Source organism: Cnephaeus nilssonii (assembly GCF_951640355.1).
Source record: "Cnephaeus nilssonii genome assembly, chromosome: 3".
NCBI lineage: Eukaryota > Metazoa > Chordata > Mammalia > Chiroptera > Vespertilionidae > Cnephaeus > Cnephaeus nilssonii.
Window position 1 is genome coordinate 52,582,560 of NC_137074.1, and position 16,455 is coordinate 52,599,014.

A 16,455-nucleotide genomic window follows, 5' to 3' on the forward strand; every position below is an offset into this window, starting at 1 on the left:
AAAGTAACTTTTAGATTTCAATGGGAATTTTCTTTCTAAAGTGATGACAAAATGGGTGAATACAAAAGGCAGGTATTTAGAAAAACATGAATTCAGATATAATTTTTCTTTCAACAAGATCTAAACACTTTAATTTATAATTAACTAATAAATCACAATTCCATATTGCTTTTAAGATTATTCTGTTTAAAAATGACACATTTCAGAATTAACCAAAGTATATTTCTATTACAAGTTAGTTAGTTTATCCAAGTAAGTAAAGAATAAACCACAGTGTAGCTCCCTTAACCTAGGAGTCAGGTTATAATGACAAAGTCCGTTGCCAGCAATGGACATGCAGGTAACCATCAAAAGTTGTAAATACAAATCCCAAACTGCTCTTATAAATTGAAAAGACCTTTGTTGAGTCATAGAAATAAAAATGGGGCATTGGCACTATATTCAATGAATATGGTCTTTACGACTTATGTATGGAAGTGCCATCTAGAGTGGTCATGATGATCACAGTCTTATCATCGAGTTGTTTTTCATTGGTAGCATCTTCTTTACCATAATCCATCCAGACTATTTACAAAGAATGTTCAAATCTGGAATTCAAAGGCAATGTTGCTTTCCACCGGAAGTAAACTGACTTGTATCTGTAATTTAATAGTAACTATAGAAGGCCAATATAATCCAGAGAAATCTGAAATAAAAAATCGAATTGAAAACAGAGACCATTAAGTGCTCTAGATAAAAGTTTCATGAACTATTTTATCTTTTTTTTTTAAAAAAACAACCTTCCTGTGCTATCAATAAAGAACAGCCATTTCTATCCTTATACCTACATCTTATACACAGATGATGGGAATGATAGGAAATAAAACGGTATTAGTTCCCCCCAATGTACTCCAAAGCATCAAAATCATTTTTATTCATGATTTGTACTATTACACAATGGCAAGTAGGTATGAACTTAGTCAGGAGAATGGTGGGAACATTCCCATGTTCCAGAACCAAACCACAGATGTTTCTCTTTTATGTGGCCCTTGGCATGCCAGAAGGAACAATACTGCATCCAAATGCAAAACAATTGGAAAAAGAATGAGAGGAAGAGGAGAGGAAGAAGAGACAGAGAGGGGAGAAGAGAGGGCACTCTAATAATTAGTGCTACAGGTCACAGACCTTTTAAAATCTTTAAAATTTAAAAAAAAAAAGTATTGCTATCAACAAGAACATTTCATTTTTCTTCCTTTCTCCAGTTTTTTTTACATGAATATTATTTCCTTATTTGAAAAAAATCCAAAGTAACTCAACATCTTAAATGATACATGAATTTATCAAGAAATACTTTATCACTTAAGTTCTCAGACAGAACAATGTTGGTAATGGTTTGGCAACAATGTTTATAACAGATCTGTAGTTTACTGGTCAGTAGTTCCATCTCTATGTACTGACAATTCTCTTTCGTCAATGTACTCTCAGCTAATTATGTTAGAGCTCACCAAGGTTCAAGTCTCTCACTTTGTCTTTACTGGCTCCAAATATTTTTCTCCTTTAAATGGAAAAAAAGAGTTAATTTTTAAAATCTGAAAAGTCAATGGTTATTACAGTATTTACCTTGGGGGCGGGGGCAGTAGGGTGACAGAGGGTTAATTAAACAAACAAACTAAAATTACAACATATACAGAAACTTATTTCCAAAATGAAGGGGAAGTAGAGGAAGGGGAAAGTAGCGGCACTAACAAAAGTTGGAACAAGAACAAATCACTCTGGTTCCAGAAGCCGTATCTGAAGAGGAAACAGTCAAAAAGGAAACAAAACTGTAAAGATGTAGAGTCTACGGGATTCTTTCTCTGTCTTAATGATTTAGTTATAAATATAGATTATTAGTCTTCTCTCTATACATGTAACAAATGCCAAACATTTCACTACCATGAAATTTCTAAAACTGACTTTCACATTTGTTAAAAAAGGTAAAAATCACATACTTTTCTTCCCTTCCCCCAGTTCAAATTCTGAACTGAAATATTACATGTACAATAGCTGGTTCTAACTTCTATACAAAGTTAAACCATTATCAAGCTCCTTTGCCAATATAAGGAGCTACATAATTTCTATCAAAATTGCCTCAAATTTAGGCCTAAGAAAAACCTCTCAAAGCAACTCAAAAGGAGCAAGTCAAGGAAAAAGAAAGCTACAAAGAGAGAAAAGAAGACTAGCAAATGGAACAAATACTCTGAAAAACTCGAATCTACTATTCAAGTACTGAAAATACCCCCAAAGGGACAATGAATGTGATCTATTACAATGAACTCAACAAAATAAAAGGCAAATCTCTAGCATGATAAATGGCCCTGATGGGCTGTCTGCTGAAAGAAGTAAGGCTAGTGATTCAGTCCACAATTCCTTTTGGACCCTAAAGAAGGGATTCAATAGAAAGTTGTCATTCTGTTTTGTAATTTTCTCTTGGTTGTCTTCAGGAAGTAGTAGTTTGCTTTTTCCTCCATGTTATGCAGGCCATTTCCTTAAACCCCAAAAGAGTAATAATTTTCATATATTAAAAGACTTCTTTTAGAAAATGGAAAAAGAATATGAGGCCATGGCAATGATGTTAACGATTACTCTTCATTGCTTCTTTAGCTGCCATAATCAATGGTGTCAAGCTAGATAATGGTTTGGCCAGTTTCAGGAAGGGATGCTGCCAGAAAGAGGGGAGAAAAAAAAAAGTATAAATTTCACCAGTTTAGAAGCTAAATATTTCCTTTCAATTAAAGATCCAAAGATTTTAATGGGCTATAATTTATTTAATAAACACATATTTCATACCTGCATAAAATCAGCATAACCAATACATTTCTTTTATAGTTGAAAGCATAGTCTTTTTAGTTTTTCTAATATTACAAAATCTCAGTTAAATGTCCCAGATACCCATGCTAGCAAAGAACTGGCCTGAAAATTAATAACATGCAAAAACTCATATACTTATTATAACTCGAGGCCCAGTGCATGAAATTCGTGCACGTGTGTGTGTGTGTGTGTGTGTGTGTGTGTGTGTGTGGTGGTGGTGGTGGTGGTGGTGGTGGTGGTGTCCCTCAGCCTGGCCTGCGCCCTCTCCCTCTCGCAATCTAGTACCCCTCGGGTATGGTCCCTAGGCCTGGCAGGTGATAAGGGCCTATTGGAGCTTTCCTTCCCCCGGCTGCCACTGTTTGCCATCTGTGTGGTGCTGCCCCCGTCCCCCGCCACCGGTCGCCTCCCTCTGCGGGCAACAGGCGTGGGGTGCGATCACTTGGCTGGCCTGGGCCTCCCTCTGCAGGGTGATCACTGGCCAGCCCCGCACATCTGCCGCAGCGTCACTGGATGGTGAGCTGGGCCTATCTCTGTGGGGTGATTGATCACAGGGTCCCCAGATCGATTGCCCCACAGAGGGAGGCCCCACGCACCCGCCGCAGCGCCGCCGGCCTGGTGGCCTGGGCCTCCCTCTGTGGCCCCCCGTCGGGGCTCCGTGATTGATAGCCGCGCAGAGAGTGGCCTGGGCCTCTCCCTTTTTTTTAAAAAATAAATTTTTATTGTTCAGGTTATTACAATTGTTCCTCTTTTTTCCCCCCATAGCTCCCCTCCACCCGGTTCCCCCCCGCCCCCCCCTCGTCCTCATCCATAGGTGTACGATTTTTGTCCAGTCTCTTCCCGCACCCCCACACCCCTTTCCCCCGAGGATTGTCAGTCCACTCCCTTTCTATGCCCCTGGTTCTATTATATTCACCAGTTTATTCTGTTCCTCAGATGTTTTATTCACTTGATTTTTAGATTCACTTGTTGATAGATATGTATTTGTTGTTCATAATTTTTATCTTTACCTTTTTCTTCTTCTTCCTCTTCTTAAAGAATACCTTTCAGCATTTCATATAATACTGGTTTGGAGGTGATGAATTCCTTTAGCTTTTTCTTATCTGTGAAGCTCTTTATCTGACCTTCAATTTTGAATGATAGCTTTGCTGGGTAATCTGGTTGTAGGTTCTTGCTATTCATCACTTTGAATATTTCTTGCCACTCCCATCTGGCCTGCATAGTTTCTGTTGAGAAATCAGCTGATAGTCGTATGGGTGCTCCCTTGTAGGTAACTGTTTTTCTCTTGCTGCTTTTAATATTCTCTCTTTGTCTTTTCTTGGCATTTTAATTATGATGTGTCTTGGTGTGGTCCTCTTTGGATTCCTTTTGTTTGGGGTTCTTTGCGCTTTCTGGACTTTTAAGTCTATTTCTTTCCCCAGGTGGGGGAAGTTTTCTGTCATTATTTCTTCAAATAGGTTTTCAGTATCTTGCTCTCTCTCTTCTTCTGGCACCTCCATAATTCGGATGTTGGTACACTTGAAGTTGTCCCAGAGGCTCCTTACACTATTTTCATATTTTTGGATTCTTTTTGCTTTTCTGGTTGGGTGTTTTTTGCTTCTTTGTATTTCAAATCTTTGACTTGATTCTTGCCATCCTCTAGTCTGCTGTTGGATCTCTTTATATTATTTTTTATTTCAGTCAGTGTATGCTTAATTTCTAGTTGGTCTTTTTTCATATCCTCGAGGGTCTCACTAAATTTATCGGCCTTTTCTAGAAAATTCTTGAAAAACCTTATAACTGTGGTTTTGAACTCTATATCCAGTCGTTTGCTTTCCTCCATTTCTTTCATTTGTGACCTGTTTCTGTCTCCGCATTTTGGCTACTTCCCTGAGTTGACAGAGTGGCTTTGTGTGCTAGGTGTCCTACAGGGCCCAGTGGCTCAGCCTCCCCAGTTACCTGAGGTGGACACTCTTGGTACACCCCTTTGTGGGCTGTGTGCACAGTCTTGTTGTAGTTAAGTCTTGATTGTTGTTGGTATCACTGGGAGGAATTGACCTCCAGGCCAATTGGCTGTGAGGATCAGCTATGCCTACGATGAGAGAACTTCTGTGCTGAAGACACCCTTATGAGACAAGACTTGCTTCAGTGGGGCTTTGGTGCTCACTGAGTCTGCCCACTGAGTGTGTCCCTTATGGACATGAGGAGTTGTAATCTGGATGGTCCTACTCTGACCCCTGAGTACACTGGCTCTTGGATCTCCAAGGAGGTGCTAATTTAGCCTCTGCCTGAGGCCACCCAGCAGGAGCTACGGAGAGATCTGCAGATTCCTTTTCTTTGTTTGGCTTTTGGAGGTGCCCAGATGAGGCCCAGCTGTGAAGCAATGCAAGCTGCTGTGGGGCCATGGGCCTTCTTTTGGATGTTCTGGGTCTCACTGACTCAGCTGCAGTTTGTTAGGTAACTTTAGAATTCAAAGAACCAGGCCATTCATACGCAAAAGCTTCTGCGTATAGCTTGGATGGGGCGGAGTCTCAGGGCAGAGCAAAGAGCAATGGCTTCATGGGGCAGGATCTCAGGGCTGAGCAAACAGCAATGGCTTCCTGTCAGCCTTGCCCTAAGAGGCCCCTGGGTCTCAGTGTTCCGTGGTAATCGCTGCAAGCACCTCTGAGAGAAAGCCGCCCTTGAGTTTCGCCCGTTGCCAGATAGTCCAGTTTCTCCTTGTATGAGTCTGGGTCCCCAGAGTCTCGCCCGGAACTGGAGTTCAGAGCAGTTGAGAGCTTTTGTCTCCCTCTCGATTGAGAAAGTCAGCCGCACACTCAGTTGCCAGCCCTTTCCGCGCGCGTGCCTTTGTACCTCTGCCTTCCGCAGCTCCTGTGAGTCTCAGTGTGCTTTTCTCTTTCCTTCTAGTTGTAGAATTTCCACTCAGCCAGCCTTCCTGTGGTTCTGGATGATGTCCGTTTTGTCTTTTAGTTGTAGTTTTGAAATTGTTGTGCAAGGCAGCAGTTCAGGTGTTTACCTATGCCACCATCTTCGTTTCTCCTCTGGGCCTCTCCCTTTGGGGCGATCATGGAGCCCCCCTCCATCGATTGCCCCACTGGCCGGTGGCCTGGGCCTCCCTCTGCGGGGTGATTGTGGGGCGATGGCATCGCACCCGCCTTGGCTGGCTCGGCACCAGTGCATGTCCTAGCGTGGTCGTCCTGCTATTCGGTTGTTCAGTTGATTTGCATATTACGCTTTTATTATTAAAGATGGACATTTTATTTCCAGCAAATAAAATCTTAAACTGCGGCAGCTGCCATGCTTCTAGTGACGAATGAGCAATAAAATGTAACTAATAGACCTATGTAAACTTTCTGTTTGTTACTCAAAAAGCCAACTTTTTCCAAAAATAGTATCATTTCCAAACTCACCTGTAACAATTCTTTGGCTGAACCCCTTTTCTCCACATCCATCTCCAAACATCGATTTAAGAAATCCCGAAATATTGGGGAAAGTTTCTCTGGGTTCTGAAGTTCTGGCGTTCCGTTAGTGGCTATCAGGTACAAGGCCTAAAAAAAAAAGAACATCTTTTATATTCTTAAGGTAGTAACTCAACAAAGTAAGAAAGCACTTGATATAAAGTTTATGGACCTTTTACCTCTGTAAAGACAATCACCATAAATACTAAAATGAGGTTAGTATTATTTCTATCCTCTTGGATTAGATATTTTTCCTTTATTTTAGATGTTTCAAAAATTAGCTTCTTTTTTGTGTGTGTGTGTGTAGGGTGGAGGTTATAAATACAATACATATTGATAAAAGAAATATAATATGGCCCTAGCTGGTTTGGCTCAGTGGATAGAGCGTAGCCTGTGGACTGACCTTGACTGGGTTTGATTCCAGTCAAGGGCACATGCCGGGGTTGCGAGCTTGATCCTCAGTAGGGGGCGTGCAGGAGGTAGCGAGTCAATGATTCTCATCATTGATGTTTCTCTCTCTCTCTCCCTTCTTCTCTGAAATCCATAAAAATATATATTAAAAAAAAAAGAAATATAATATGTAAGGGTATAAAGAAAATGACCACAATCCTACCATTAACATATAGAATCCCATTTACCTTTCTCAAGCTTTATTCAAGTCACACTACATTTCAAAACAATGTAGTTTATTGAAACCTTTTTTTTTTTAAAAAAAAACACACACAAAAGTTATATCTATGTAGCTACAGATGAAGAGGCAGACAGAGCACAGAGGATTTTTAAGACAGTGAAAATACTCTGTATACTAAATGATGAACACATGCTATCCATTATACATTTGTCTAAACCAGTGGTTCTCAACCTTTCTAATGCTGCGACCCTTTAATACAGTTCCTCATGTTGTGGTGACCCCCAACCATAAAATTATTTTCGTTGCTACTTCATAACTGTAATTTTGCTACTGTTATGAATCGTAATGTAAATATCTGTGTTTTCCGATAGTCTTAGGTGACCCTGCTAGCGACCCACAGGTTGAGAACCGCTGCTGTACAGCCTAAGACCATCGGAAAACACAGATATTTACATTACGATTCATAATAGTAGCAAAATTATAGTTATGAAGTAGCAATGAAAATAATTTTATGGTTGGGGGTCACCACAACATGAGGAACTGTATGAAAGGGTCACGGCATTAGAAAGGTTGAGAACCACTGGTCTAAACCCACAGAATGTACACCACCCCAAGCATGAACCCTGGTCAGGGCAAGTGCACAGGAGGCAACTGATCAATGTTTCTCTCTCTCTCTCCCATCCTCTCTCTAAAATCTCTTAAATAATAATAACAATAAAAAAAATAAAAACAGAAATAGTTAAAAAAAATGTAAGCTCTGATGAGGGATGTTGATAATGTATAAATACACTGTATAAAAAAGTGAACATATAGCCTCATTTAAAGTTTCTGCCATCAAAAAAAGATACCAACTGACACTTGTACCATCAATATACCAAGGTGCTCATTTCCCTGTCACTTAAGTTCATTTCTCTTTATATGACATTTCCCCCAAAACTTTCAATAAAAAATTTCATTGTGCCTGACTGGCGTGGCTCAGTGGTTGAGCATCGACCCATGAACCAGGAGGTCAGTTTAATTCTCAGTCAGGGCACTTGCCTGGGTTGTAGGCTCGATCCTCAATGAGGGGGACATGCAGGAGACAGCCAATCAATGATTCTCTCTCATCACTGATCTCTCTCTCTCTCTCTCTCTCTCTCTCTCTCTCCTTCCTCTCTGAACTCAGTATTTTTTTAAAAAATTTCATTGCAAGAAATTATCCCTGAGATAGCAATTTCAAGTTAAGATCATGTGACTGTTGTGAGCTTCAACTCTTCCATTGGAATGGATTAATAGGGAACTCTATAAAAATAAGTACTTAACCAAACACTTAACCTTTTCTCTACTTTGGGATAAACCTTACTACACTCTACCTTTATTTATGTTAGTGATTATAAGCAACCCATGACTCCCAATCATTCCCTCAGCCTCTCCATTCTAATGCCAATGTGCCTCTGCACCTTCTTTCTAGCCTTAATCTTTTCATACCCACTTCCCATCCCCTCCTCAAACATTTTCCTTAATTTATTGAGGCCTGGCTCTCCCATGAGCAGCAATCTGCCTCATCCGTAGCATTCTCTAGTGGTAGCTTTTTCTCTCCCACCTTTTCATGGCCCTGAGGATGGAGTGTTCTTCTGGCTCCTTATAGCCTCTTTTCAGACCTCTTGTCACTCCTGGGCTTTCAAACTCCTATCTACCATTCTTTGATTCAAACACCTACAAAATGCTGTTATCGAGTCTAACATTATTCATAATTCACCACAATTCCAACAGCTATGAAGATGCTGGTTACAATTCTCTGATCTCTTCTCTGATGCTCTTGTCCTTTAGCCTACCTCAGCCACACACACCCATGGTTATATCCTGTATCTTAAGAGTATCAATAACTATAACTCTTAAATCTCCATTGCACTACACCTCCTATCTTTTTATTCTCACTACCCTCATACCAGTGAACCTGTGACTTCACTAGACCCGAATAAATCCTACTGATCTTCCAGTGTCCATCATTTTTCCCACATAATCACTTCTTTGACCCTCGTGCACTTTAGAGCACTCAGTGGCTAAATACAGTTTAAACTCTGCCTACTCCTTGCCTGTACCTGTGCAGCTAAGTATGGTGAAAGAAAAGGATATATCCCTGATGACTGGCATCACTTATGGGGCCCCTAGTGCTTCCAGCATTCACACTAGGTTTCATTCACTCTTCCACCTCCTATTTCTGTTTTTGTCACATTTCTGTTGGGTCCTCCTGACTGTGGCAATTTCTGACTTTCATTTCCTTTGGATGACCCTGACAGAAGGAGTACTGATCAGGTATTATAGTGTAGGCTGTCCTTGGGATTTGATGTTTTTCTCATGGTTAGAGACTATGGGTTTGGGAGAGGAAGGTAACAGAGTTAGAGTCCATTTTCACTGCATCAATATTAAAGGTACATACTATCAACAGGACTGAGGACTGTTCATGTTCACCTCATCACCTGGCTGAGGTAGTGTTTGTCAGGTTTCTCTACTGTAAAGTTACTTTTTTCTCCCCTTTCCATACTGTGCTCTTTGGAAGGAAGTCACTATGTGCAGCCTACACTTAAGAAGTGGGCATTATGCCTCACCTCCTTCAGGGTGGAACATCTCCATAAATATTTGGAATTCTTCTGCATGGGAGATCTGTCTCTTCCGCCTTGTTTATTTATTTATTTAATCATTTTATTTCTATCAGTATGGGCTCATACATATTATACTTGGGGTTATAATCCCATACTACTTAGTTGTTCAAATTGTTGCACGTTGGCCACTAGAGCTCTTTCAGCTTGGCTCCTGTGCCTCTTTGAGATGCTCCCAACAGTATGGCTTTATTCTTTAACTCAATGTCATTTATTTATTTATTTATTATTCTTTTTTAAAAAAACAAGTTGAATGTTTTACTATTATTATTTTTATATCCCCAAGTGAGGATATTTTTTCCATTGATTTTTAGAGAGTGGAAGAGAGGGGGGAGTTGGAGAGACAGAAACATCAACGTGAGAGAGACATATCAATTGGTTGCTCCTGCTCATGCCTGAACCCAGGCTGGGGATTGAACCTGCAACCCTTCCATCCTTGGGCTGACACTGTAACCACTTAGCCAAACTGGCCAGGCAAGAAATTGAATGTGTTATTGTTAAACTTCCTTGTTTTCCTTCAAGGTTGCCACTTCACTGTATAAAAATAACACCAGCAAACACAGTATATTGCAAAATTTAGATATTGTTCATCATCTGACACTGTAATAACAATAACTTTTCTCCACTGCTAATTATTTCCAATGGAAAGATTAATAATTTTGAACCAAATCCAGAGAGATATAAGTAAGTTACATCCTATCTAAGAGTAATATGCAAATTGACTGCACCTTCACCAACCCACCAGCCAATCAGGAGTGAGTATGCAAATTAACCCAACCAAGATGGCTACGGCCATGGAGCGAGCAGGAGGCTTGGGTTTCCCCGGCAATGGAGGGAGCCAAGCTTTCCGCCTGCCCTGGCCAGCCCAGGCCTCCACTCAAGGCTACAAAGTTTCAATTATAAAAGATAAATAAATACCAAAAAAAATGGCGGCAGCCATGGAGCTGGAGAGAGTAGGAGGCTTGAGTTGCCCCCCGCGATGGAGGAAGTCAAGCTTTCCTCCTGCCCTGGCCTGCCTTGGCCCCACTCAAGGCAACAAAGTCTCAATTATAGAAGATAAATAAATCTCAACAAAAATGGCTGCAGCCACGGATCAAACAGGAGGCTTGGCTCCGCTCAAGGCTACAAAGTTTCAATTATAGAAGAGAAATAAATCCCAGATACCAGGGCCTGCGCTTGGGTGGCCGGAGGGCGTGGCCGGCCTGCAAACCACCACAGGCCCCTCGCCCAGGCCACCCCACACCCCAAGGGAACCCCCACCCTGATCCGGGACACCCTTCAGGGCAAACCAGCCAGCCCCAACCCATGCACCAGGCCTCTATCCTATATAATAAAAGAATATGCAAATTGACTGTCACTCCAACACACATGACTGCCCCCATGTGGACACATGATGGCCACCACAAGATGGCCAGCAGAGGAGTGCAATTGGGAGGGACCAGGCCTGCAAGGGAGGGCAGTTGGGGGCAATCAAGCGTGCAAGGGAGGGCAGTTAGGGGTGACCAGGCTAGCAGAGGAGGGAAGTTGGGGGCGACTGGGCCTGAAGGGAAGGGCAGTTAGGTGTGACCAGGCCTGCAGGGGAGGGCAGTTAGGGGTGACCAGGCCTGCAGGGGAGGGCAGTTAGGGGCAAAAAGGCTGGCAGGGGAGCAGTTAGGCATCAATCAGGCTGGTAGGGGAGTGGTTAGGGGGTGGTCAGGCTGGCAGGCAAAAGCTGTTGGGAGCCAGCAGTCCTGGATTGTGAGAGGGATGTCTGACTGCCTGGTAGGATCAGGCCTAAACGGGCAGTCAGACATCCCTCGAGGGGTCCCAGATTGGAGAGGGTGCAGGCTAGGCTGAGGGACACATCCCCATGTGCAGGAATTTCGTGCACTGGGCCTCTAGTTATTATAAAAGGCTTAATATAACAATGCTACCCTTGAATTACATACTTTTTATAATTTCAGAAATTCTGAATATCCTAACTGTAGTCTAGCCTAAAAATCATAGGGTGTTGTGAAAAATATGCATACTGTGCTTATCTGCATTCATTAGAAAGTTAAGGAGAATTTTCTTCCAATAGCATTGCTGTAGTTTCTTTTTCCATTGGTATTACTAAAAGTTGCTATTTTAAATCTTCTATCCACCACTAATTTAAGACAGCTATGCCAGATTAAGTTGTTTCATCCTACTTTGTTTAGGAGGTTCCATTTTTACTCCTTAGATTTTATGTACTTCTCATATGCTTCTTCACTCACTAGTCCATCTAGTTCTGAAGGATTAGTCAGTGTCATCTTGATCAGCCAACTGTCTTCATAACAAGATCTGTTGACAAGTCCTGGATTTTCTGCAACTTTTCAAAGCACCAAACTCATCTTGTTTGTTCAATTCTGTCCCAATTTCAGGCAGACTGCAGTAAACATCTCCCAAAGCTTCCTGTGCAAAAATGCTGATTCCCACTGTTCCAAGACCATTTTCTGTTGTTATCTATTCATGCTTCTTCGTGAATTTACACTCCTGGAACAGAACGGGGCCAGTGCACAGTGTCCTGATGGCACCCGCCCTCAGGCCCTAGGGCCCAGGCAGGCGTGGCGGTGGCACAGAGGCTCACAGCACCCCACTGGCAGGAGTGCAGGGCGTTGCAGCACAATTCCTCGGCCATCCCCGCCGGTGGGGCAGGCCAGTGTGATGATTCCATTTTATCTTCCTGGTTGAGGTTGAGTAGGTGTAACCCTTTCTTTCATTATTTTAATGTTTGTTTAAGGGTTTATATAGCATACAGCTTTCAATGATCACAAGCATCACATTATACCACTTCATGGAGTATAATCTTACAATTCTCTCTCTCAGCATTATGTTTGTCATTTTAGTTACACATGTTCTTTTTCTACCCTCATCAGTATTATTTTTACTTAAACAGTTTTATCTTTTAAAGATATTTATGTAAGAAAATCTTATACATTTACCAATTAAGTTACTATTTCTAGTGTTCTTCATTTCTTTGTATGAAGCCACATTACCATGTTCTTTCTGCTGAGCTTCCTTTAATATTTCTTGTAGTGTAGATCTGCTGGTGATAAATTCTTTCAATGTTTGTACATTTTACAAAATCTTCATTTAGCCTTGGTTTTTAAAAGATATTTGTTGTAGAATTGTTTTTATTTTCTTTCAAAACTTATATTACACCTGAAGTTGTCTCACAGCTCACTGATGCTATTTCATTTTTTTAAAAAATTCATTTCTGTCCCTATGTTTCCCTTGGATAGTTTCTATTACTATGTATATGATTATTAAATCAATCACTTCCCTGCAATGTATAATCTGCCATTAATCCAATCTCAAACACTGTAGTTTGTATCTGTAAGTTTAATTTTTTTTAAAAATGTACCTCCAAGTCCAGGTTGGGTAACTCAGTAGAGCATTGTCCCAATTTGTCAAGGTTTGATTCCCAGTCGGAGCACATACAAGAATCAACCAATGAATTCATAAATAAGTGGACAACAAATTGCTCCCTCTAAAATCAATAAATTTTAAAAGTACCTTCCAAATGTCTCTACTTAACATCTGCAGTTATAAAAATTGTTTTAATGCCCTTGTGTGCCAATTCTTTTATCTGTATCAGTTCTGGGTCAATTTGTCTCCTTGTTATGGGTTATAATTTTCCTGCTCTTTTGCCTTTCTGGTAAACTTTGACTGGATATTTGGGTGCTGGATATATCTGTACTCACAAATATTCTTGAGCTTTATCCTGGGACACAATTACTTGGGAACAGACCCCTTTGGGTCTTGTTTTAGAATAAGATTTGTTAGACTACAGCAGCATATAGTCTAGGGCAGTGGTTGGCAAACTCATTAGTCAACAGAGCCAAATATCAACAGTACGATTGAAATTTCTTTTGAGAGCCAAATTTTTTAAACTTAAACTTCTTCTAACGCCTCTTCTTCAAAATAGACTCACCCAGGCCGTGGTATTTTGTGGAAGAGCCACACTCAAGGGGCCAAAGAGCCGCATGTGGCTCGCGAGCCGCAGTTTGCCGAGCACGGGTCTAGGGTAATTATTTCATATCACTGAGGCAAGACTGTTGAGTCCTCTACTCAACATCCTGTGAAATATAAGGTTTACTATTGCTGACAGAAGCAGGCACTATTCCAAGCCCTATGAGAGCACTGGGCACCATCCTCTCCAATCTTAGCAGATGGCTATATCCCCGGCCCTGGGCAGAGTATTCATACAGGTGTGCCAACCTCTGTTGAATGTTCAATGGGGATTTTCTACAAATCTTGAACCTTGTCTCTGCAAAGGTTTCTCCCCTCCTTTCCTGAGTCCCCAGAAACCACTAATTTCTTGTCTCTACAGAAATCTATAAAATGTATGCAGCCAATCCCCATTATGTACAGATTCCACACATGAGAATTCACCTACTCACTAAAATTTATTTGAAACTCCAAAATCAATACTCTCAGTGCCTTTGTGGTCATTCATGGATATGTGCAGAGGTGAGAAGCACAGTGCTGAAGAGCTGTCTAGTGTTCCTAAGTACAAGAAGGTTGTGATGTGCCTTGTGGAGAATATACATCTTTGATAAATCTTCATTCAGGCATGAGTTATAGTGCTGTTGGCTGTGAGTTCAATGTTACTCAATCAACAATACATGGTAGAGTATCTTTAAACAGAAACACACATAAAGGCAAGGCTATATATCAATTAGTTGATCAGCTGTTTATCAAAATGTTGTGACCAGGGGCTTTAGGAACCTAACCCAGTATTTCCCCTAGAAGCAATGGTTCCGCTTTCATTATTCAGTGTTTGCAGCTTTGTAGAACTTAACCACCATGAATAAGAATCGAATGTAAATGGAATCATATAATATACGATTTTTGTGCTTGACTTCTTTCATTTAGCATAATGCTTTCAAGGTTCAATGTTTATGTATCTATATTCCATTCCTTTATTATGACTAAAATATATTCCATTATATGCTTATACCACTTTTGTTTATTCAATCACCAGGTGATAGAAATTTGGGCTGTTTCTACCTTTTGGCTCGTATGAATGCTGCTATCAACATTTGTGTAAAGGTTTTGAGTGGATGTAAGCTTTTAATTCTCTTGGGAATATATAGCACTAGAATTGCTGGGTTATATGTTACTCAATGTTAACTTTTAGAGGAACTGTGAAAGTTAACATTCAAAGGGCTACATGCACCATTTACCTTTCCACTAGCAAAGTATAACGGTTCCAATTTCTCCACATTCTCACCAACACTTACTATTCTTCAACTTTTTTTATTATAGTCATTCTTGTAGATGTGAAGTGGTATGATATTGAGCCATATATGGTAATTTAAAAGTGGAAGTAGAAGAAAAAAATAAAGAAAGGCAGGCAGGCAGGGAGGGAGGGAGATAGGAAGGAAGGAACGCCAAAACTCTCCACCCTCAGCTGCTAAATATTTGTTTAAAGTCTACTGACCTCATCTGTATCTCAGGGCCCTCACTCTTTTGTTTGAATACAGGCTTTAACATTGCCATCTATACAGCTTTCTCACAGATGTGATCTTGCTTTCCTCTTCTCTGTACCTAGGGGTACCAGAGGCCAAGGTTCAAAGTTGATAACCTGAAGGGTATGTCTAGGGAAGGCGTCCTCAAACTACGGCCCGCGGGCCATATGCGGGTGTTTTTGCCGTTTTGTTTTCTTACTTCAAAATAAGATATGTGCAGTGTGCATAGAAATTTGTTCATAGTTTTTTTTAAACTATAGTCCAGCCCTCCAACGGTCTGAGGGACAGTGAACTGGACCCCTGTTTAAAAAGTTTGAGGACCCCTGGTCTAGGAGCTCTTAACTCTGTAGAAAAGTGAGGAAATTCTTACTTATATACAAAATTAGAAAGCATTAAACTTACTAAAACTCTACAAACTCTTTACCTAACACATTCAATTCAACCCAGAAGCAAATGATTTTTTAGATGCAGAGTGAAGGAAACAACTAGGTTTTATCAACTTTGCATCCTAAATTCTTGGCCAGTGCCTGGAACAGGTACTACCTAAATGTTTTAAATAAAAGTATTTTTCTTAAAATAAGGCTGGTGTTTGTCTTACCCTCAAGGGATTTTCATTGAGGTATGGAGGCTCTCCTTCTACCATTTCAATAGCCATGATACCCAGAGACCATATGTCCACCTTAGGGCCATAAGCCTTCCGTGTGACCACCTCCGGTGCCATCCAGTATGGTGTGCCAACCATGGTACTTCGCTTGCTCTGCTCAGGGGTGATCTGGGCACAGAAACCAAAGTCAGCTATAAAACAAAACAAAACATCCAAAGTTAATGGTGTCCATGGATGGTTTTATCTAGATTCATTTAGATGACACAAGAGAGGGAGAAGGAGAGGAAGAGCATTGATGTGAGAGCATGACATTGATTGGCTGCTTCCTGCAGGTCCCCTACCAGGGACCGAGCTTGCAACCCAGGAACATGTCCTTAACTGGGAATTGAACTGGCCAGGACAGGTAACTTAATTAATTACATTTGACTATTCACCCACTTGTTGTTTTTTAAAATATATTTTATTGATTTTTCACAGAGAGGAAAGGAGAGGGATAGAGAGTTAGAAACATCGATCAGCTGCCTCCTGCACACCTCCTACTGGGGATGTGCCCGCAACCAAGGTACATGCCCTTGACCGGAATCGAACCTGGGACCTTTCAGTCCACAGGCCGACGCTCTATCCAATGAGTCAAACCAGTTAGGGCACCCACTTGTTTTTTAAGACTGTATTAATAAAGTCAACTAGGATGGGTTTACAAATATTTTGATGATGTTACATACTCTCACTTTTTCACTTTAACTTCCCACAAGCAGAGGACAAATTATCAGGAGGTCTTTTATTCTAAATAATTAATTCTAACCAGAGAAAAAGGGGGGGTCGGGAGAGGTAGAAGAGAATAAAG

The 16,455-nt window shown here is 40.9% G+C and overlaps 1 protein-coding gene across 2 annotated transcripts in view; it reads right to left on the reverse strand.

Moving 5' to 3' along the window:
- Positions 1-1,188: 1,188 nt before the first annotated feature.
- PAK2 (p21 (RAC1) activated kinase 2) overlaps positions 1,189-16,455 on the reverse strand; it is a 102,518-nt gene continuing 87,251 nt past the window's right edge. For both annotated transcript variants that reach the window (XM_079766521.1, XM_079766522.1), the window contains exons 13-15: positions 15,606-15,802; positions 6,216-6,353; positions 1,189-2,680 (exon numbers count right to left, since the gene is read on the reverse strand). In XM_079766521.1, coding sequence (XP_079622647.1) covers positions 2,594-2,680; positions 6,216-6,353; positions 15,606-15,802 — 422 coding nt within the window. In that variant the 3' untranslated portion in view covers positions 1,189-2,593. The remainder of the gene's footprint in view (positions 2,681-6,215; positions 6,354-15,605; positions 15,803-16,455) is intronic.